Source organism: Dysidea avara, chromosome 11, assembly GCF_963678975.1.
Source record: "Dysidea avara chromosome 11, odDysAvar1.4, whole genome shotgun sequence".
NCBI classification, from domain to species: domain Eukaryota; kingdom Metazoa; phylum Porifera; class Demospongiae; order Dictyoceratida; family Dysideidae; genus Dysidea; species Dysidea avara.
In genome coordinates, this window is record NC_089282.1 from 1,586,541 (window position 1) to 1,611,035 (window position 24,495).

Below are 24,495 nucleotides of genomic sequence, written 5' to 3' on the forward strand. Positions count from 1 at the left end.
CAAGAATCGTTCGCTGTATATTTTTAACTATGTGTATGTGCGATTTTTTTTTGGGGTGCTGATCACCCCTTGGGTGCATCCATCAACAATAAATAAATAAAAGAAGGTGGCCTCATAGTGTCAGGTGCTGAAGTAAGATGTCACTCACCACAGTAGACCTATAATACAGGCCTGCCAACTCTCACGGGTTTACTGTGAGTCTCACGGTTTCACTACCCTGCTCAAGGGCAGCAGATCGAATCTCACGGTTTTTGAGAAAAGTCGAGACCTTTTTTTTTTTTTTTTTTTTTTTTTTTTTGGTCTCAGCATAGCATCTACCAGTTTTTTTTTTACTACACACTGCAATACTACAATAAAGGTACAGAAATCTCAAGATTTTTTTACTTTCCAGGTTGGCAGGCCTGATAATACAATATATACACTAACAACTATCTCACCTGTAACTGATACAGTTTGGTCACGCCAAGCAGACAATCCACCAACTGAAATGTGTGCTTGAAAAACAGTTCTCATCATTCATCCCATGGATTAGTAGTAGTTGATTGGGTCTGTAAGAAGGTGGGAGTGGCTATTACAGTAGGGGTGGAGCTCCTTACCCTCCAGGTAGTTTCTGTGCATGTGCCAACACTGAGCTCTCCCTGTAGCCCTAATAGGAACAATATTTCAAGTGTCCACATGTTCCAATATACTAGTATAGAGTGTAGCTACTTACAACAGGAATATTGGTGGGACGACTGAGGTACCTCTCAGTGTAACCAGTGTCATAATCCTCCCACATTGTCACTGGTGCTCCAGCAATGGCCACCTAGAACAACACACTATCACCTTCACAATCCAGCCACACTCCTCACCTTGAAGAAGTCTGCTCTCTGTGCTAGACACATGATGGACATGTAACCACCTACAGGATGACAATAGTAACAGCTGCAACAGTAAGGGGGTGGGGCTAGTACCATAGGACCAGCTATGAACTGCTACTCTGGACAGGTCAACACACTGCTCCTGTTGGGTTACATGTAGTAGTCCTGTCACCTGATCCTCATGTAGTAGTCCTGTCACCTGATCCTCCACCTCAATGTGACCCTATTAGGGAAGAACTACAAACTAATTATGTAACTTATAACCAACAAACAATCACATCACATTTGAATATGTTCTTGGTACTACAAAGTTCACATAATATTGTTATACAACATGTACACAGTGCCTTTATACTTCATTAAATTGTGTTTTGTTATGCAAATACTAAGCCAGTACTTCTGACTAAGTATACACTCGCTATACAGGACAGGGAACCGTTGTATAACGTGTGTTCTAATAAGAGCCAATCACCTTGCTCCATACAGCAATGGTATCCATGGTGATGAAGTCACCTCCCTACCAGTAATAGATGTCTCTCTCACAAGGATGGATAGCAAGTAACTTCATCTGACCTCCAGTACCATCATGCAACTGTACAGCAACAACTCAGTGAAGTGACCACAACATACATACAGAATAGACAACACCGTCACATTAACTATTAAACAACTACATGTGTACATGCTCGAACACACAAGATGATTTATATTTTAAGGAGTTGAGACATTGTCATTCACACACACATACAGATACACTAGCTGGAACCTGTTAATCAGGACATTTGAAAATGAGGACACCTGCACAATCTCGACACTTGTTAATGGTCCTAAAGTATCCCTTAACATGTAAACTAACCTTAGGGTACTTCGGTCCCAAGGTGTTCTTAGTACACAGGTTTCATACACACAAACAGATGAATACACAGACAAACTCACATACAGGTGGATACATAAACGTACACACAAGATGGACACACAGACATATTCAAACACACATACACACACATACAGACTTACACACCTGCCAAACTTGTTCACTGACTACTAACACAGATGAGTAACAACCATTAGAAAATGATGACATCATCACCATGGATACCAGGTTGAGTATCACCAACTTGTCCTCATATACCACTTCAGGTTGTTCCACATACAGCTAATCAAGAAAAATGATATTAAAATGCATGCATGGCTTTAATGTACATGTCATTAGGGCATTAACAATTTTTGTTGTTGTACTGTGAATTTCACCCAGTCCAAAATCTACAATGCATGGAGAGGGGGCATCCAGGGTTTGGAAAGAGGGTGTACTGGTATAGTAAGTATATGGAGCTGGTGGTGCAGCCCCCCAGAAGCCATAACTATTTCATATGTTTCAGACTGAACACTTTGATGTAGAGTGGTTTATGGAGAAATATGTAAATTGTACTGTTTTTCTTTCTAAGTGGATTACAGTGATTAAGAGTTGTATAGGGATAAGTGACAGTCATGAGTAGTTCAACTAGTGTCCTTATCCTGGACTTGTTAATTGTGTTAAATCTATGTATTTAAATATTGATGTGCATGTGTTAGTATAATTACTGTATGTGTGTATTATTTTGTTTTAGTACCTGTTTGTGTTGTTATGTGTTTTAGCTCTGGTAAGGAAGAACATGCAGTTCATGCCAGTTACCATGAGGATAATCATAAATGAGCTAGCTATTGGTGTATGATCCTAAAGAATGGTACACACAAGACCATGTGTATTTCATTTACAAAATGTTCTTAGCAGGTTAAGTGTGTCCATGCATGGGATAATGCTGTAGGTGCTAGTTTTCATAATTGGCAACTATGGAGGATTATGAATAGTGTTTTGTGTGGTGACTGTTCTATTAGAGTATTTGACTGACTGCTCTATCAGTGTATCTCAATCTTGTATAGGATTTATTTGGAGGGGGGGCACGTACCCCTCTTTGTTGTCCATTCAAACTGTGTTGATTGGTTTACAAACCTCATGAGGTTTTGTGCATACAGATCACATACAAACCTCATGAGTGTTATAAACTATTACTTTATAAAATATTTGGATTACATTTCTTGTACCATAAGAATTAAAGATGTGCTGAGTCAGAGTTTTTACAAACTAGAAATAAATATCATGTGATCCAGTTTTTAACTGTTATACCCACTGCTTGAAGGTTCTTAGTTTACTAATTTGTTAAGATGCCTTACTGTAGTTATACTGATAGTAAAGTGTCAGTAAACTTAAGTATATGGAACATAATTATTTTACTAAGTTTTAAACTCTCAGTAAAACATCAGTGATGCGGGTTTACTGAAAAACTACTAAAATAACAAACAATTAACTGTTCCATATACTGGGGATATACCACTGTAGTAAACTAAGATACTTCAAGCAGTGACCGGCATAATTCAGAAAACTGGATTTGAAATGAAACAAACTAAAAAGTACATGTTTCAAACAGGCATATCTAGGAGTGGGTGGTAACTTGGTTGTATCGTAAAACCGTGATATTCTGATGAAACGATACTAGTATCGTCAAGACTTCTTGAAAATGATATTATCACGCTATCAAGATTACCGCAGTGTTGATTCATATTGTAAACATGACATGATATCACATCGCTGCTGTTGTAGCTCCAGGAAAGGGAAGGATTCTGATCCAGAGAAGATCCAGATTGTAGATCAAGGTATAAAGGATCAGGGGATGTTAAAGTATAAGCAGTGGCTATTCGTCTGGCAGTCATGTGAATAAAAACTTAGACAAAAAGGTCCTCAAATGGTTTCATAAAAAAACAACTAAATCCTTGACCAGGAATCGAACCTGGGACATCCAGTGTGTGAGCCCAGAGTTGTAACCACTGTGTTATGTGGCTCCCAGCTACCCACCTTCCTTAGTTGCTACCTTATATGCATCATTCAAGGAGAGACCTATACAAGAAGAATACCCAGTGAAGAAGAAACCAAAGCTGAACCCGGCATAACCCTAATGCTAACCTGATGTTCGCCTGTTAAAAACCTGCCGATTATGAAGTGTTGAATCATTTCATTTCCCATCACACTCGCAAGATGGCATCAAGAAAACTGCAATAGGACAAAGTACACAATTGAGTTATGGTGTATTTTCATTGTTATGTGAACAAGAAAGACAAAGAGATGATTCTTTACAGTTTCAAGGTATATACAACATGATGTTCTGGTTTGATTGAATTAAAGACAGGACCATTTCAACTAAGTTTTACGGTGAGTAAAATGGTGCTTGTAGCTTCTAGATAGCTTTTATCAATACTTGCTCTATATGGGAGTTTGTTTGAGAGGTATGCATACGATACAATGTACTGGATACAGGTTACACATTTTCAGTGCTGGTGTTGTACAAATGGCTGCAGGTTGAAGTGTTACCAGAGTGATAATAAAGCTGTAAACCCCAAAATATTGTATGCAAGCATAGTCTGGTAGTGCCTGCTCCTTTGCATTATAGAGGAAGGATCTGGTGACCAAAGTATATGGTACTTGTGTGATCACCACTATTGTGGTAGAGCCAATCAAACCACAATATTGAGTATTTGTGACGTAGACCATGTAGTTTGTACCATGTATAACACAATAACCATGGCAACTAAATTCGGAATAGTTGGAAAGCAGCTGATACTTCTGAGGTACACCCACCATAATGATTTGCATTCAGGTCACACAATTACCGTCAACAGACTAGGGGAGGAGGAGAGTTGGTCAGGCCATTGTAGATGTTGAAATTACTACTAATATGCATGGTGTTGTCTGAGAGAGGAGCTGCTGCATGTGCAAAGCTTGAGCATTCTAGGGTAAACTGGGGGCATGCCCTACCCCTCAGGTAAAAATTGAAAACTCAGATACTAAGATATGCAATTTTAACAATATTTCATTACTAGCAAAAATAATATGTTCAAATCATCTAACCTACCTTGCTGTCCTTCAGACTTTCTACACTAGACTTGACATACAAAGAGGGGAACAGCATGAAACTTGCTATTGTGGCTGTGATATAAATTAGGGGTATGGCAACCACCACGATTTTGCAATTTAAAGGCTTGAAAACTAGCAAGGACTTGCAACTTTTCCCCCCAAGATTTTTCAAACTCCACAGGGAATAGTTTATAATTTATTTGGTAGCCAGTAGCAAGTACACAGTATAAGAGGAATGCAGTATACTATACTGGTTTATCTGGAAGCAGGGGTGGTGGAACGGGCCAAAGAGTGAGGGGGCCAACTTTGACAATGAAATTTACACAATGGAATTTGAAGCATATAGTACTGCAGATATAAGTTGTTATTCTTGGTGGTCTGGGGGGATAGTTTAGAAGCCCAGAGAGCCTATTTTAGACTATTTTATTATGACTTTGTTGCTAGCTAATAATTAAGTAGCTAGCCACTTATTTTAAGGATATGTAGAGGTGACTACTCTATGTACTGTACATGTAGTTTAGTGCTTTAGTTAGGCTGAGAACTACTCAGTCATGCATTTTCAACCACTAGAAAATGTACATTACAGTGGAACCTGCTAATCAGAACACTTGAAAATAAAGACACCTGTATAATCAGGACACCTGATAATGGTCCCAAAGTATCCCTTAGCATGTAAACTGACCTGGAAAATCAGGACACCTTGATAATCAGGACACTTTGGCTGGTCCCAAGGTGTCCTTAATACACAGGTTTCACCGTAGATATGATTGTAGATAGTGCGTGATTGCATGGAAGTAATATAGTTTGAGCTGGTTAGCTAGTTGGTCCACCTTCAGATTATTTGTCCAGCTCAAGCCTGACCGATCTGTCCGTCTCCTCTGGCCCTGCAGACCCTTACTCTATGAGAAGAGATAGGTACTGCCAGACTAGTGTATGCAGACATAGGGTTATAAGAGAAAACAAGGGAATGGAGTTTGCTCTAATTCAGGAGGACTTTAGCTCATGAAGTGTTAAGATTGTAATACTCTAATAATACAGTCAAGTACAGCTGAAATCTTTTTATATTTTTATTCATATTTTTTAATGCAGGGTCATTCAAAAGTCCATGAAACAAGTAATTTAGTATTTGATATGGTCTAATACCTTTCCCACTGACCTGATCTACAGGTAGTTTGTTAGTGTCCACACTGTAGCATCATCCTCCGTTGTAACGGCCACCACAGCATCCCTTTGTTCCATGTTGGGCATAAACAGTAACCAGTTAGAGGGTGTGTCCTGACCATAACATGTACAATACCTACAGTAACACACAAATATCACTGTGAAAAAGGTGGGATATAAGATGGTATTTCCAGTGGCTTATTGAATACAAATAAGCCTTAATATAAATCCTGTATTATACTCATCTTATACTTTAGTATAATGCATATTATACTATTGCATGTATGGTTTCAGTTTAATTACCACAATACTTGGAATAGCTTATATCTGATATAATGCCCACACTATACTATCACATATATGGTTTCAGTATGTTTAACACATTAACTAAAGCCTTATAGGGATTGTTAGTATAATACAGGTTATACCAAGCTTTTTTGTATTCAATAAGCCACTGGAAATACCATCTTATATCCCTCTTTTTTCACAGTGTATGAGTTAAGGGACCTAGGGTAGATGTCTGTTACTCTTGTGATTCAAGAGTGTTCCTCAAGAAAGGTCTACTGTAACACATGTGTTGCATTTTAGTACATGTTACACATACTATAGATTCCAGTTAGTAAACACACATGGTTGTTAAGCACATACCACCTGTTAAGTACATTTGATATACTTGTGCTACACACCTGTTTGTTTAGTGCATACAGCTGAAACCGCTACTACAAGCTGGTACAAGGTAATTCAGAAGCAGAAAACTGTTATATAGAATAAAGCAAAAGTGTCACAGTACACTTGGTGTCTCACTGTGTCTAGCACATACTACCACCTGGTTGACCATTTGTAATAACAATAACTGCACCCAGCAGTACAGTATTGCTGTTTCCCTGATGAAATGAAGTGTTTGACTGAATACTGGTATCCAAATTGCTTGAAACAAGAGGCACACTTGCATAATGCTTTCCTAAAAGACTGCCTTGTCATCACATCTGTTAAACAAGCTAGCATAGTGAATTTGACAATAAAATCATAAGCACATGTGCCTAATAACTGGAGTCTATGGTATGTGTGCAAGAGTCTGCACACTTAATGACTATGTCATGACCTACAGTGTCCATACAGTCATTGTTATTGTGCATGTGCTGAAAATTCTCTGAAAATGAAAATTCATGATGTATCTACGCCATTGTAAAATAATTATGTGTAATACACACACACTACACAACACACACACTGGCACACACACACACTCACTACACACACACACACACACACACTGCATGACACAAACACTACATTACACACACACACACTACAGCCGCACACACACACACACTACAGCTGCACACACACACACACACACACACACACATGTTCTATACCATATGTATATTTTGTACCATACGCATATGGTACATACCATATGCATATACGCGTATGGTACGGAACATCGTACCATCTGAGTATAGGCTATAGCTAACCTGCTTTGCATATAATATCAAGCAGAAGGTTTTTGCACTGCCGTACCTATTGACTATGCCGGATGGCACTCTGCTTTCATTTCTTTTCAGGGGAGGGGGAAGGGGCTAGTCTCGCTTAGCGGTTTCTATAATTCAGTGAAGATCGAGCTAGCTAGGTATATACCTCTATAGAGCAATCATATTTTGGTCTGATTAGCTATTCTATTCTCTAGAGCTGCATGAGATGTATTTTTGCTTTACTGTAATTAAGATATAATTTGCTTTACTGCATGATCCAAACCTACACTGTTAAAACTGAGGTGGTCATAGCACACTTAACCAGCAGCACACCCTTGGGGTGCAGGCACACTTCCAGGACATAGTGTGTGAAGCACACAAGACAAGCAGTGTGACCGTATATTGGTGTACATGGCATCCTTTATCATTTAGAGGTAGTAGGATGTATCATAAAAGCATCAATTTTATTGAATTTATGTGCAATAAATAAACTTATTTTGTGCTAAGCCATTACACAGACACACTACAATAAAATGTGTATTTGTGCATAATTATGTGGTAAGCTCTAAATGTGCTGTACATAGCATGCTCTCCTGTGGTGTATGTGATATGTAGGAGATGATTGTCCATTAGTTAGCAAATGTGAACCATCATCTCCTACACATCACATACTCCGCCCAAGTATGTGATGTGTGTGTGTGATATGCACAAAAACACATTTTATTGTAGTGACAGTTCAAGTCGGTGAACAAAGCCGGTATGTTTGTATCAATAAAGTAACCAATTTGCATTAGCCAAGAGTAAATTTACTCTTGATTAACATTAACTCATAGAATTTCCATTAGATTAATCCAGTCAACAGTAGAGAGATGAAAAAGATGATCAGTGGGGGCCCGTACATATATTAAGGTAGCCTCAGTTGAGTGAAATTAAACCCACAATCAAACTCCAGGCTTGGTGATATAGGTTTTATATACCTTTTGAAACACTGTTTAAGTATAGATTTGAAAGTAGTAAGTTGCTGACTGACTAGACATTCCAGGAATGCTACACCAATTGTGAAACTGTAGATGATGTAATATTTCATAATAATACTATGATGAGTGGTTGACTTTGATAATAAAGCTGTCACATTCTACCCTTCCACTCCTGAATGCACAAGTGCTTTTTTTCTCCACAGTGGAGATGCTATTACTTTGAAAGTACACAAGCTGGTATACTAGTACTGCATTGTATGTTCTTTAGAATAGTCGAGTTAATTATCTAGCTGTTGCATAGCAACCACATACACTGAAAACGTATTGTAAATTTTAATTTTTGTACATTGTGGCTGCAATTGCTACACATATATTACTTCCTATTGGATTCATGATCCATTGTTTAATTGATACAATGAAAATTGAAAAATCAGGCCATTATTACATAATGCTACTCCTCCTTCATACCTGTAATAGAGTTTATGATGTGATGTAATGATGTGACAAGATGTAATAATTCATTATGCATACTTGTAATATTAATATTGTGTACTGTAGTTGTAAGAGTTAGTTGTTATTGTGTGCTTTCAATTATTGATTAATAATATTATATACAGTGGTCTGTTCTGCTTATAAAAGATTTGTCCAAGAGCCTCACTTCCTTACAATTATAGAACAATACCCACACATATTATGTGATAGCAACCATATTAATTAATTTGTATCCATTGGAAAATCTAGCCAAAATTTTTCAGTCACACAATATATGTATATTATTTCATTAAATATTTTATTCTATTGTTGCTACATAATCTATTGTTTAGCTTTAATTTGTTAGTACACTAGCTTCCACTTAAAAATGGATATTTATGCCTGATGGCACGCACTAAAGGAGTGTTGAGCAGACAATTTTAATCAGATGAGCTCGAGAAGTACAATGTAATGATTGCTCAAACAGAGGAAGACCTGGAGAATGCTGATACAATAACATTGAGGGAGGTAGCAAAGAGATTTAACTGTAGAGAAAGCAATATTCCAGTTTGCAAATTAATGTAAATCTGGCTGTAGTGTAGCATTATTAGCATAATTAATTGCATGTGCAATAAATTCTTTTTGAACTGAACCTTTGCTATTGAATGAGGCATGTACATTGCCTACTGAGATGAAGTAGGAAAACATAACATGGCAGAGATTTTATGGTGAGTTTATGAGTTCTAATGAATATTTCAGTTATGAATCTATATTATCTAGCATTGTTTAATTGTTAAGTGTGTTGTAGCCACTCACTAACTGTGGATGGGACAATGTGTTTAGCTACTCTTATGTGAATGTATATACTCTTTAAAGTTAACAACACTGCACATTAATTTGTGCTGTAGGTCCAATGTGATGAATGTGAGTGGTGGTACTATTTACAGTATGTACAAACAAGAAAAGTACGGAAACAAGAAATTGGATCCTCAAAAGAAGAAGAGTGTATATAGTAGATAAAGATGCAAAGACAGTGAGGGGCCATGTTGCACAACTGCCGATAACACTTACAAAGTTCATTTTTCAAGTTGTTAGCTTTGCACAAGCAGTATATGTATAATTCAGTTAGAACTTACTAGCTACCATGCACGGTGACATTATAATTGCTCTCCTTGCTTATTTACCAATTGTGTTGTAAATTGTCAGTTATCCACACTTAGCTATATAATTTGAGTATATAAGACCATCTGCATGCTTCTGATAGCTATAAAGTAGCATACACAGTACCATTCAAGTGAAGTTCTGCAGACAACGTGAGATCATGTACATACGATTATTATGTTGTGTTCTAAGTTTACTCAGCTAGAAATGCTTGTAAAGATAGCCCATTATAGCTAGGTGATGGCAAGGCTAGAAGACACTGAGAAAAAGCATAATACGCATATGGTACAGAAAATCGTATGGTACAAAATACGCATATGGTATAGAACACACATCAGAATATCAACATACATCAAATATCTTATTAGTGGTGGTGTTATCAGCTGGATTAGTGATGGTGAACATTGCCTTCTTCTCCTTTGACATCACCTCCACGAGGTTAGTGTGCAGGTTAACTTGTATCCCCTTCCTCTCCACCACCTTCCACAGGCTATTGTCGTACTCCTTCACACCAAATATCACTGCTAGTGCTGAGTTGTACATCACTGTGGTCTTGTCCCTGACTCCAGACTGTGTGGGGTGAATACAAGTTAATATGTGCTGATTGATACCTTACAATATAAGACCATCTATGGAAGTATATATTGACACTTTCAATGAGGTGTGTTTAGGACCTACTTATTATAGTGGCCTATAATGAGGTACACGGCCACCAATGAGGCTATGAAGTATGCATTTACGATCTATTAAACATAGCCGCACTCTTATTAATGAGGCCCTAAAGTATTTAATATGGTTTCCATGACCACACTAAATAACAGACATGACAAAATTGTTTAATAAGAAAAGCGGATGTAGATTTTGGAATTATCTTGACTATGTATACAACATCTCCGGTACAATCGTACATACTGGTTTATGTGTTAGTATGGATAAACCTGTCTGGTAACTTTTAACAGGTTATTGTTGACACTGCCAACATTCTGATAGAGCTAGCCAATCAAAACAGTTGACACATTATTATAATGACACAGCACCACTTGGGATACAACTGTTGCTAAGGACACCTGTTATTTCTACTTGGAGAAATAATATTGCAGTTCTCACAAAACTACAGATAGTCTAGTTTATGAGTTGTCATCAGGTACAACACAATACTAGTGGAAATCACCAGATGGTGTTTAACATTCCAGCTACTATGGTGTTGTATAATTAACTGTAGTAAACTAGAGGATTGTCCCCAGCACACTAGTAAGGTTTCTGATTGGTGGGATCTCCTCATCACCTACAGATATAGAGTAGCATATTTTAAAAATTATTAATTTTAGGGATCCAAGCAATGAAATGTAGTAATAATTATTTATTAGGCGTATGCGCTTAACAGATAGTATGATTTTTTACAAAAGTTTTCTCCGAAAATTATAAGTGCATGTGCTTAATAACCCGACTTTACAGTAAAAGTATAAAAAATTTTAGCTGTACTGTATTATTAGAGTAGTACAATCTTAACACTTCAAGAGCTAAAGTCCTCCTAAAACAAGCAAACTCCATTCCCTTGTTTTCCATTATAACTCTAATTCTGCATACACCAGTCTGGCAGTGCCCACCTCTTCACTTAGAGTAAGGGTCTGTAGGGCTGGAGGAGCAGTGGCGTAGCCAGACTTTTCGCCATGCCTGGGCAATGGGTGGGCAAGCCATTTTCTATGTAACACACGTACACATGCCCATCTTCATATGGCCATCAATATAACATTTTTAAAATGCATTATGTATCATCCTACACTACTGTATGCAAGATGACTAATATCAACCTAATAGAAGCGAACGCCTAGCTAGCTATTGGCCTTCTAACATTACATACATCTAGCTACATGTGTCTTAATACCAGACTATGAGGCGCTCTATCACGTGATGACTGTGCTCTGCCACTATAGTTGTTAGCCTAGAAAAGTGGAAACAAAAAGAAAAGAATTGCTGACTGAACAAGTACTCCATACCGTTTGAACTGAGCAGTATCCACACGGATAGACGGGTGCTAATTTCACAGCAAATACCTCTAGACTGCTTTGCCTCTCGAGTTTTGACCACACCAATAGCTTCCGTGATCACTTAATCCAAATGTAAACCGTCCAGCCCACAATAAAGTGAAACCAATTCTTTGTCCTTCACTCCTTGCCACAATGCTGCGCGGTTTTTTGTAATCACGTGATCTTGCTTCTATTTATTGCCTCCTCTATTTAAGTTACTCGTAGGGAAAATCCCTTGGATAACCCCATCTCTGTTTAGCCAAAAAGAAGGAAACCATCGGCGAAAATGGCACGGTGAGTGTTGTATAAGTTGTGCTATACTTATTCTTGTACAGTGACTAGTTAAGTAACTTTAGCAAAATCTCGAGCTATCCAGCCCACGTCTTTATAATTACTCTAGGAGCTGATGGTGGGGCAAAGAAGTCTGATGCCCGGGCAATGCCCTGGCTTGGCTACGCCACTGTGGAGGAGACGGACAGATCGGTCAGGCTTGAACTGGACCAATAATCTAAAGGTGGACCAACTAACTGACCAGCTCAAACTATATTACTTCCACGCAATCATGTACTATCTATGGATGATCACATCTAATGTACATTTTATAGATGTTGTTGAAAATACATGGATGAGTAGTTCTCAGCCTAACTAAAGCACTAAACTACATGTACAGTATAAACAAGTTACAATTACCATTTGTATCGTTTTGTACAGTAAGTATAGATTGTGGGATCTATGTACCATGTGTACTGACAATCGTATTGTGGGAATTATCAATCTGAATGAGATTTTGAGAAACCTTCAACTATCCACTCATCCAGTTAAGATACTTAACAAACTCTCTTACCCCACATCGTGCCATTTTAATAGTGATTGATCTCATGATTGTCAGCTCACTTCATCACAGACTATACTCTTCCAGAGACAAAATAGTGTAGTATACTGCATTCAAAAAGTTCTTGTAATTGTGTACTTACATATTAGTATTTAATAGTGGGTTTTAGTTTTACCTTATTAATGTATCAAACTTATCTTCAGTATTGGACTAGCATATATCAGGGGCGTAGCAAAGCAAAAAATTATAGGGGGGCCACTATTGGTAACTATAGCAGTGGCGGAAGAGGGTATAGCTACTTGTGGGTACATGTACAGTGCGTGAAGTGCACTCAGAGCATGCAAATTATGTTCTCCTTCTAAGGGGGTCTGGGAGTATGCCCCCTCCCCTCCCCAGGAAAATTTTGAAAAATAAGTGCTATGAGGTTGAATTTACAGGTACTTTTAGCCAATAATCCTATCCTAGATAAATAATCTTATAGCAACCTTGTATACCATGTTAATGATGTGATAGGACTGATGACATCATAAAACACAATTAATAAGGGGTTGTTTTTTTGAACTAATTTCATGCTGTTAAATATACTTCCAGAAATACACATAGATTGGATAGTTTTAAATTACTTGTATGAATGAATCAATATGATTTAACAACAATTAAAATCTTCCAAAGTCAGTAGTAGCTACATTCTGCTTTAGTTCACAGATGCGTAGTCCTCAGGGGAGTGGAACTGCTCTGATTCAGCTTCCTCCATCAAAGGTTCGTCATTAGGGCTAGAACAAGGACTCTTTGAGCTACCTCCGCTAGAACTGCTCGAGGAACCGCTACTAGAAGCCCCTTCACTAACAACTGGACTCTTTGAAATAGGTCTACCACAACCACAAAAGAATTCTGACAAGTTTTCTGGCAGTGAGACTAAGACATAAGTTAGTTCTCTGCAGCTGCACAGCTCTTTAATTATTTTTTAAAACGAACCACACATGAGGTTTAGGTCATTGTCACTGCATTTTAAGTGCCTCTAATATTATTTCAAATAAACTTGGACCAAAATTTTACTCAGTGAGGAAGGAACATTGCACATCAGCGTCAAAGTAGGCCAATGATCTATTACTCGTCGCATGGTGCATTACTGTAAAAATAATTCCTGGAGGGGCCCTGGCCTGTTCTACCTATCTATGGCCACAGACTAGGGGGGCCCTGGCCCCTGTGGCCTCCCCTGTTCCTACGCCCATGTATATGGAGGTATGGAGAGTAGAACAGTTATAGCAAATACTACAAATACATTAAGTATTACTTAAGAATATGTTTAACTAACTGAAGTGCCTTTCCTTTTTCTCTGTTCTGCACCTTTTCAAACATAACAACTTTTAAACAGGTTGTACGTGTCCTCAGCACTTGTACTGTAAAGCCTTAATAAATAAATGAATATACAGTAACATTTCATATAATTATACCCATCATAACAGAATGATTAAGAGCAGATCAAGGATTCTCCAAGGACGGGTGTTGTATTCTGTCAGTAAAGGATTCACAGATGTAGGATTTTTAGAAGAGGGTTCTGAAAATTTAATCTAATAATATAGAATGTATTACAGTAAAGAAATAAAATAACAAGCTAGGGGTTTGAGGACATGCACTAGGAAACTTTAGCTCAGATTTTAAAAATTTACATACATAGTGATATGCACACACTAAAGCAAACACAATCAGAAACACAAAATACACTTTACATATATAACATGTACCCCACACACAGACACACTAGTCAGACTGGTACACATACACCACAGTTACTGTAGACACTACACACAGACAGACACACTTACACTCATGTTCTCAGGACACACAACAATATCATTTACTGCTCCACTATGAGCTGAGAAGGTGTGTACCAGTGATCCAGTGTAGACATCCCACATTCTCACAGTGAAGTCCACCCCACCAGAGATGATGCGTTTAGCATCAAAACACACTCCGGTGTGTGTGAGGGTACAGCAGGTGTGTCACCTTGCCAACATGACCAGTCATGATGCAGTGTTGTGGCCAACCTGTAACACACTTTATATTATGTCCACCATAACATGCGTATATACTGTGAGAATGTGCACTTAATTGAGCATTGTTAATACTGTACAGAAGGAAATTTTCACATAGCTAAAATTTGACAAATCTGTCAAATTTAAATTCATCAAAAGCCCATAAACACTTTAAAAGTACATATATTTATCAATTTCTTGATTATTGTCAAAATTTAATTCGTTAAATCTGATGAAGTGTGAATTCATCAATTTTTATTACATCATAATTTCCTTGCATACTGTATGATCATAGATACTATACTTACAAAGGATTGGCAACGCGTGATTAAAACAATAGTGACGTCATATCCAATCCTCGTTATGGTCCGCCCCCAAACAGACCCGCCCTTTTTTCGTTGCTAGACACACTTTGTTCTTTTCCGGCGTACCATTAGCACAGTAGTGCTGTCTGTATCGATGTATAACCTACTTCAGTCGGGCGTAGCATTACTAAGGTTAGTAATTCGTAACGGAAATTAGCTAACTATTAAGTACAGTTTCATACAGCACGAACGGAACTTCTCGGCTAGTGGTGTATTCTCACTTGTGGAGTTTTAAAGACAAAGTGATAACGTTTTATCGAAAACACTTTATTTACCAGTATTGGTGACCACACATGGAATGTAATGCCATATTTTTTATGGTTGAAACAACTTCATACACTAAGCTAAATAGCTGTTTCGTTGTGCTGGGTTGTGGAGTTTTTTCATGATTCTAAGTGAAGTAACGGTGTTTTACTGTGCAGTATAAGAGAACTTAATGTTACGGGAATGTAACGCTAATATGCATTAGTTTAAATTTTACTTTGGCATTACAGGTATTAATGGGATATAGGAAGGTGCGTATTGGAAGGAGCCACAAGAACAGAGAAAGAAAACAACCAAGGCATAGACCACCAGGACGCCCAAGCAAGAAGAGGGAAAATGTGTGTATTGGTGAATGTGCATCAGTAAACAAGGGCGGTTTCTGAGGTCTCCAGAAACTAGTCAAGCAAGTCAGGGATATACCCTAATAGAGCAATCACTCTAATAGAACAGTCACCAAATATCAGTATACCACAATACAACATACAGATGTATTGTTCGTGTTTTGGAAAACTGTTGCAATTGCTCTCAAGTTCAGCTATAGAGACACACATGCAGTACTTAAAACATATAGTAGAAATTGAAACTTCAGGTTTCCAGAATTTGGAATCTATTACAAACATTTTGTGCATTATGATGATGTTTAGCTGCAAACATGCAAACAATTAAACATACATGCTTGCATGCAGTTGACATAATACACTTGAGCACAAGTATGCAGATTTGTATCGGTATAGCTACGTATCATATCAATTTGTTTATAGAAACCAATCTCATCACACCCCTCGACCATAGATGAAGGACCATTATCTTCAGTCCCATTGCCAGCACCTGTACCTACAACACTGCTACAAACATCATCTCCGCAATCTCCTTCCCCTTCACTGATACCCATACCACTACAATCTTCACCAATATCTGTGTCTACAACCCCACCATCATCACCACAATCTCCAACACCATCACCAATATCTGTGTCTGCAACTTCACCATTATTACCCCGACCTCTAACCCCATTGCCAATATCAGTGCCAACAACTCCACTGCAACCAATATGTACTCAAGTCCAATCAGCAGCATCTGAGTTACTGTCAACTACTCTGCCAGTCATGGCTTTAACCTTTATCTCAACATTGATGAACACAAAATTGCCATCACAGGCTTGGAATGTGCAAAAGTCAGAAGAGAATTTACAGCTGTTTATTTATAAAACACACCAGAATCCATCATCAAGCAGCCATCCTTTAACCATTTCACATTCTGTGACCATAGCACCAGATTTTTCTTGCAAAGTAGCTGTGCATGGGCATGAAATTCATAGTGATGTTCTTTGTATTCCACCAAAGATAATCGAAACCAGTTTACAAATACTCCTTGAAAAACTTGAAATGCTTCACATTTGTCCAGGCCATCCTGACAAACAATTTGTTGAAATGGTGAAGAGCAGGAAGGGACAGCTATTTAATTCATCAGGACAAGTAGGTGCATACTTAGAGAGTGGATATCAAATAACTGATAACAATGAAACGTTTACGGAAACTGTCAGGACATCTGCATGCTTGGTTCTGACAGATAAGAAGAACAGGTGTGACCACTGCACATCATACAGAGATACAATACGATCCATTTATCATAGATGGTCAAAGCAATGTGATGAACCCTTGGCTATCAACACCAGCAGTCACGTTAATGAACGGTGGCTTAACATCGCACAAAAGAAAGAAAAAGCATCCCAAGTGAAGTCCAGATTGAGAAAAACAGAAAAGAAATGTCAATATCTAGAGCAGAAGATCCAAGAATCAATTGAAAAGAACAAAGTTGAAGTTGATGAGCAACTAAACAATAGTTTGCATGAAGTGATGAAAGAGTACTCTGATGAAATAAGTCGAAGATACGAGGAAAATAGTTTCCACCATCTTTTCTGGAACCAGCAATTAGAAAACTTGAAGAAGAACCCTAAACAGCGTCGATGGCATCCAATGCTTATTAGATGGTGTTTACATCTTAAAATGTTGTCAACAACGACATATGATACCATGAGAAGACTGTTGGTGTTGCCATGTGGTCGGACATTGAGAGATTACACTCATTATATACAAGCAGGTTTTGGGGTGCAAGCAGAAGTGACCAAACAATTGATGGAAACAGCTAAATTAGAGAGTTTAGAAGAGCACCAGAAGTATGTTGCTGTGATTTTTGATGAAATGAGGATAAAAGATGGTTTGGTATACAACAAACATGAAGCTAGAATAGAAGGCTTTATTGATCTGGGCAAAATTAACAATACTTTGGCATCATTTCAGCAGTCCTTCAATGAACCATCCTCAGGGAAGCCTCCCTTAACCATCGCAAAGCATATGCTAGTGTTTATGGTTAGGGGTTTGTTCATAAACTTAGAATTTCCATATGCACAATATCCCACTTCTGACCTAACAGCTGATAGTCTGTTTCCATTGGTATGGGAAGTCATACGTCATCTGGAGGGAGCTGGTTTTAAGGTGATTTCTTTGACAGCAGACAAAGGATCTTGTAATCCAAAGTTTTATCGTCTACATCACAAGGTCAATTCCACTCAGCAAGGTGTAACATACAAAGTTCTCAACCCTTACACCAGTGAAAATCGTGATATTTTTTTCATTTCTGATGTTCCCCATCTGATAAAAACTGTAAGAAATGCAATGTCAAATTCTTTTGGGCACAATAATGCTAGAGCGATGTGGGTGAGTTAAGTTTATTCAGATTATTCAATTATATATAATCATTTATTCTTCTTCACAGATAAATGGACAGTACATAAGTTGGCAACATGTGAAGCGATTGTATGGTAGAAGAAACCATTCAGGGCTAACCTTAGTGCCAAAGTTAACTCTTGGGCATATCAACTTAACTTCTTATTCTCGCATGAGAGTTGACTTAGCAGCACAGGTAACAGCCATCTATATTATGTAGTTGTGATAATATTGTACTAAATTTGTACAGGTTTTAAGTAAAACAGTTGCAGATGCCTTAGAATACTGCAGTGATCCAGACACCTTGGAAACTGAACGCTTCATCAGAACATTTGATAAATTTTTTGACATCATGAACACAAGATGTTTAGAGGAGGCCATTCAAAAGCTGAAACCTAACTTGAAGGCATTTGAAAAACCAGATGATCCTCGTTTGGATGTAAGTCATGCAGTTTTATGATTGTCACACATTATGTGTTTACATAACAGTGGCTTGAAACTGAGTTTCTGGGGTATTTAGATGAATGGGAATTAAGTGTGAAAGGAAGGAAAGGGTTTACACCTGCACAGAAGATGATGCAGCTTAGCATAGAATCACTTGAAGGATTACGAATTACAGGTGATGTAATTTCAACACCTGCATAATATACAATTAAATTTATTATATTTTCAGTGAAGGCATTTGTTGAAATGGCAAGGTTTCTATTAAAGTTGCCAGGTGTAAAGTATTTACTGTCAGAAAGATTTTGCCAAGACCCTCTAGAAGAGTTTTTTGGCCAACAACGAGCACAAGGGAGAAGAAATGACAATCCAACCGCATCAGAGTTTAAGAAAACAACAGTGTCTATTCGAATTCAAGCATCAACAGCTACAGATCCTCTTCGTGGAAACTGCCGTGGCTGAAAAAGAGCAAAGGAAAAAATAATAATTGATGATACACCACTTCCGAAACGAAAGAGAACAAGATCAAAATAACACCCAAGCAAATCACCCACTATGCTACTCATGTATAACAATATAATTATATATACAATACATAATACCGAGAGTCCATTATGGACTCTTGATAATACTCAATGTTCATGGTAAAGTTCAATATAGCTATAGTGGCTATCTATATAGTTCAGTATAAAATTTATTTCTTTTCTTTCTTTAGCTCCTTTCTTAAGCTTTTTCTCTTCTTTGTTTCCATACTTAAAATGTGTTTGTAGTCTTCTATCCATTTCTTAGCATAACTGAATCCTCGAATGTCTAGCCAATATGTTACAATGACTGTGAGCAATTCTTTGCTGTTATCCTCATTCCGGATACAGTTAATATTGTCCCATATGCATTGAACTTTGGTGTTCTGGCAAACAGAGCCAATCATGACCTCCTTCTTTCTAGTTGATTCAGTAGGTGACATTGTTGCACTGGCCTTGATGTGCTCTGATAGTTGATGTTGTAGGACAATTTCGATTTCGCGAAAGAGCAGATAAGCATTGTCACTTACTTGATATAATCTTCCACGGTTGATTAGACTTATCCACTTTGTAGTATAGGCAAGAAATGATGATGTTTCAGTTTGCTGGTCATCTGCTTGTAATTTATCCAAACATTCTACAAATTCTGCTGCCTTCTCTCCTTGCATCTTGAGGTACTTTGATCGAAGCTTCATTCCAATATAACCACATGCATACCTGATTATGTTCTCTTCATCTTCATTAAGAGTCACTACTGTGACACACTCTTGCACACAAGGCTGCTGGAACATTTTCATTATAAGATATTGAAAAATAGATTCATTAATTATTTCCATTGAGAGTGGCTCACTGGCAATATGTTCACAATTGGCTTTGCTTAAAAATTCACTCCATATTCTTGGCAATTTTCTGGCTCTTATAGCAGCATATTCTATCCACATTTTCTCCTTTATCTTCGGCACAGTTTCTGGCTTCGTAATAAGATGTAGTGGCTCCTTCAATGACGTTAACAAGTCGTATGAAAACTTTTCCACTACGGGTGTTAAGCGGACGTCCGAACAAATGGCCATTAGCTCGCTGCGATGTCGCTTTACGATACGAATTCTAGGGCTGTCTATCAGCAATTCTGGTCTTTTACTCAACGAAACAATAGCATCAACAAAGACGGACCGGGCCATTCTTTTATCTTAGCTACTGACCTATGTAACCATGACGATACGCGCACGTGTGTTACGTAAGAGCTCGTGTGACCATAACGAGGATTGTCGAACGGTTGTTATGCGCGTTGCCAATCCCTTGTAAGTATAGTATCTATGGTATGATGATACAGTGGGACCATTTCTCTATAGTAACTACAATGAGATAAGTCTACATACAGTGGAACTCTTTTCTTAAAGGACACTTCTAAACTGTGGACAACCTCTTTATAAAAGGTCACCTGTCTATAGGGGGTACATATAAAAAATAGCCATTGGGACTGCAAATCTAATGAAAATATGGTAAGTTTACTGACATTAATGAAATTCCGCAATTCAAATGACACGGCAGTAAGCTCAAAACCCACTAAGCTGAGGACTAGGAAACACAATTTGTGTTTATAAAGACTTATACTGGACTTGTACAATCAAGAACCCAACCATTTCAAACAAAGTCACTCACACAGTTGCTTTTCGAAGTGAACTCCCGTTTATTTCATCTAAACACTAAAAAGGCAGTTACTAAACTGGCCACTCTTGGTCCAATTCCTTCGAAATATCAAAGAATGATTCATATATATGGTATTCCAGACCGCTTATTATAAGTCTAGCATCTGTGATTAAACTAATTAGTTTAGGGTGAATTCCCATGGTCTTGGCAACCAGTGAATCCCACAATACATTTAACGTACATTACACAATGGGAGAAACGATGAAAAAGTGGCAGAATTCCTGAAAAGGCGGTGATATGTACTGCAGCTAGAGCCATAAGAACAAGGTGGAGTATTCCTAAAAGATATGTAAGTAATAAACAGGCCATTTTTTGTGGGTACCACTATGTAATGTTGATGGTGTCGTGAACATGCATACTCTGTTAGGTGGCTGTGGCTGGTCTTGTTACAAAGTGCACATGATCACTGCTCCAGCTGTTGTACCATCAGTCTCCTTATCAGCTTGTGTTGCTTTGGCAACCTCTAGAGGCTACACAGACAAAACAACTTAGTGACAACTTGAATATCACCAGAGTAATCATGTATTTGGAATAAATACCATAATGTGGATACTTGAGGACACCTACATAATTCAGACACTTAGTTAAGATCCCAAAGTATCCTTTAAAAGGGCTGGAGCCCACAGTCCGGCTGATCCGGCATCACTTCCCAGCTATGTACTTGAATTTTTGTTGCTGTAATTATCAAATGTTCCTGTGAACCATCAAGCTACATGACATCACATTAAACTGTAATTGATCTTGTACGTCTTATATTATATTATTAGTGATTTAATCAAAATTACTTCCACTTTCTGAAATTTGTACTATGAAAGTAAATTTCATTGAAATGAATAAATCAATTGTAGTAAACCACAAAATTAACAGAAGACATTTAACTAACATTAACTGCTGTAGCCGCCATATGACGTTACAGGGAATAAAATCTAGCTTCACTACAAACATTGAATAGTGAGATGCACTAGTGCTATAACAGACACGCCCATAGGAGTGCAGTTACACGCACGCACACCCACACACAAATACACCACCAAGTGTGTCACATATATCATCACAAAGAGAACACTGGGTCACCGTACATACCAACTCAGTTCTAGGAGTGTAGGAAGCACTATTGTTAGTACCAGTGTACCACCATGGGTCAGTGACACTGATTTACTACTACAATGATTAAATACTCACATCTAATCATCCTCCAGTAGCTGAGATTGACCCAAACTAACAACAGGAAGGTGTTTATTTGCTTTGTTCTAATAAGTGCACACCGACCTTTGTTACTCTAGTATCATATCATCTTCATCGCAACAAAATTATGTGGTGATGCACTATTTATAAACTGGGTGGAACTACCTGGTGTACGCGCCCGCATAGGAGACTTTGTACGAATGGTATATCCGCCTTGATCATTCCTCATTTATTAGTAGCAAGTCAGTGACTACTCGGCACGTGCTGCTCATTGACTGCGTGTTTACTGTGCATCACTCTGACTATGCATTAACGATCGATCTTGTATTCCAAATTATTCGCGCAAAGACAGCTGCAGGCTGAGAGAAGACTAAAGGATGGCGGAAACAGTATTTTCATCCGGAATCCGGTATATGATAATCTCTATGTAATAGCATTGTAGTGGCGGTGCTACTATATTACCAGCACATCTGACTGACTACATGTGTGACGTCATGGGAGCGTTTTAACAGTAGTGTGTGTTTTATTAGAGTGGTGTACAAGAGGTACATGTTTACAGTGGCGGATCCAAGGAAAGCACAGGGGGCACGTGTCCTCCCCCTTCCCAAAAAAAAGAAAAAACATTAATACAAGATCAAGATAGCTACTCTAATCAGATTTGAGAGCAGTCAGTCAAATACTCTAATAGAACAGTCACCACACGCACACCGTTGAGAATCCTCCGTAGCTAGTTGTAGAGTATAAAAACTAGCATCTACAACACTATCCCATGTATATATAGGAATGCACACTTATCCTGCTAAGGATATTTTGCATGTAAACACAAAATTAATTGCTTGTAATTCACCGGGAGTGTATACTGAAGTACCGAAGGCATGGCACTTATGAGCTCCTGAATTCACTCATGCACACACTGTATGCACCATATATAAGTAGTCTAATTGTCTTTTCAGACCGTCGGGTTCTGTAGACCTTCAGTTATTATGCTGTAAAGGTTTAGTAAAATGAAATGAAATGCACATGGTCTTGTACATACTGTTCTTTAGATTAAAGCTATAGCTAGCTGAACTACTCATGACTGTACTTATCCCTATACAACTGCTGATCAGTGTAGTCCACCTAAACAGCAGTTATTAGTACTCTACATCGAAATTTTTAGCTCCGAAACAAATGAAATAGCTTTAGCTTCTGGGGGAGCACAGACCCCCTGCTCCATATACTTACTGCCTACTTGGTGTGCCCCACTGCTACATTGACACATTTCACAGTCAGCAAAGATGAATGGGACACAAAGGAGGACACTGGTGAGTACATGAAGAATACATTATACGCACTGTGGTATGCCAACAGGCACATATCCGGCTGAAGTGATGTTGAACAGTGAAAAGGTAAAGTCTGTATCCTTAGCTGTTATCGAGTTTTGCTTGTCTGAAGGCATCAGTCAGTCAGTCAATCACTAGAAAATTCTGCTTAATAATAGTTTTACTTTAAAATTTCATAGCAACTTGTTGAAAGTGTTTCGGGTTGATCTAAAGGCTTTTTGGGCTTAGTTTTACCTAACCAATACTGCTTCATTGTCATCAGGGAAATGAGGCTGGTTTTGGATAACCTTTTTATGGGCCACACCCAAACCTTTGTGGTCCCTACTATACAGTACTATTGTACTGTATGCAGTGTTGGGAGTAACGCGTTATATAATATTATTACTTTTGTGATAACTAAGTCATATAATGTAATACGCTCTAAAAACAGGTAATATAACTCAAGTTACTTTACTAACAAATGAAACGCGTTACCTAAGTAATATAGTTACTGTAACAAGTCTAATATTACATAATATTATTACTACAAGTAACTAAGTTACTAATCTCGTTAGTAATCCACTGAGTAATGCCTAGCCACGTTGAAGTAATGAAGCCTACTGAATGAAGCTTATTCACCAGCTTCTTACTTATAGCCAAGATTTGCACATTGCCCAACAATGCCATCATGGCACGTGATAAGGTGGTAGTTTCACAGGTGACAGCTTAAAGCTGTGGACACAATATGTAATATTATTGTAGTTACTTTATTTTTTGGGTAATTTGTAACTGTAACTAAATAGTTCAGATGCAAGTAATATGTAACTACTTACTTTTACAAAGTAACTTGTCCAACACTGACTGTATGATAATACATCATAAAGCTCATTATAAGCACTTTTGTGTTTTATGTTGCAGAGGTCTCAATAATGTCATAACAGCATTCACAAGTTGTCCTGTTGTTATCATGTTGACTGTACAGGGTAGTCAGGATGATAATGTTGACACTGCATTGAGGGTTTGACCTGCTACCTGGAAT

The 24,495-nt window shown here is 37.9% G+C and overlaps 3 protein-coding genes across 3 annotated transcripts in view; 1 reads left to right on the forward strand and 2 right to left on the reverse strand.

Annotated features, from left to right (window-relative positions):
• LOC136239477 (perivitellin-2 67 kDa subunit-like) overlaps window positions 1-24,495 on the reverse strand; it is a 186,582-nt gene that overhangs the window by 66,825 nt on the left and 95,262 nt on the right. The window lies entirely within an intron of this gene.
• LOC136239225 (dipeptidyl peptidase 9-like) lies at window positions 593-5,562 on the reverse strand. Its single transcript, XM_066029952.1, has 7 exons — window positions 5,489-5,562; window positions 1,882-2,016; window positions 1,333-1,452; window positions 954-1,083; window positions 852-901; window positions 713-805; window positions 593-646 (listed from the first exon to the last, which is right to left on the reverse strand). Exons 3-7 carry the CDS (start codon window positions 1,357-1,359, stop codon window positions 593-595), a joined length of 354 nt encoding a protein of 117 aa, XP_065886024.1. The 5' UTR covers window positions 1,360-1,452; window positions 1,882-2,016; window positions 5,489-5,562.
• On the forward strand, window positions 15,258-19,378 carry LOC136239465 (uncharacterized). Its single transcript, XM_066030200.1, has 6 exons — window positions 15,258-15,913; window positions 16,337-18,292; window positions 18,351-18,497; window positions 18,552-18,740; window positions 18,791-18,920; window positions 18,975-19,378. The coding sequence occupies exons 1-6, from the start codon at window positions 15,812-15,814 to the stop codon at window positions 19,202-19,204; spliced, it is 2,754 nt and encodes a 917-aa protein (XP_065886272.1). The 5' UTR covers window positions 15,258-15,811; the 3' UTR covers window positions 19,205-19,378.

Coding starts and splice junctions, on each gene's coding strand:
- LOC136239225 (XM_066029952.1), bottom strand. CDS start 1,359: ATGGATACCATTGCTGTATGGAGCAAG. Junction 806..851: donor AGAGAGCAGACTTCTTCAAG/GTGAGGAGTGTG, acceptor GTGTTGTTCTAG/GTGGCCATTGCTGGAGCACC. Junction 647..712: donor GTCCCACCAATATTCCTGTT/GTAAGTAGCTAC, acceptor TGTTCCTATTAG/GGCTACAGGGAGAGCTCAGT.
- LOC136239465 (XM_066030200.1), top strand. CDS start 15,812: ATGGGATATAGGAAGGTGCGTATTGGAAGGAGCCACAAGAACAGAGAA. Junction 18,293..18,350: donor ATAATGCTAGAGCGATGTGG/GTGAGTTAAGTT, acceptor TCTTCTTCACAG/ATAAATGGACAGTACATAAG. Junction 18,498..18,551: donor GAGTTGACTTAGCAGCACAG/GTAACAGCCATC, acceptor AAATTTGTACAG/GTTTTAAGTAAAACAGTTGC.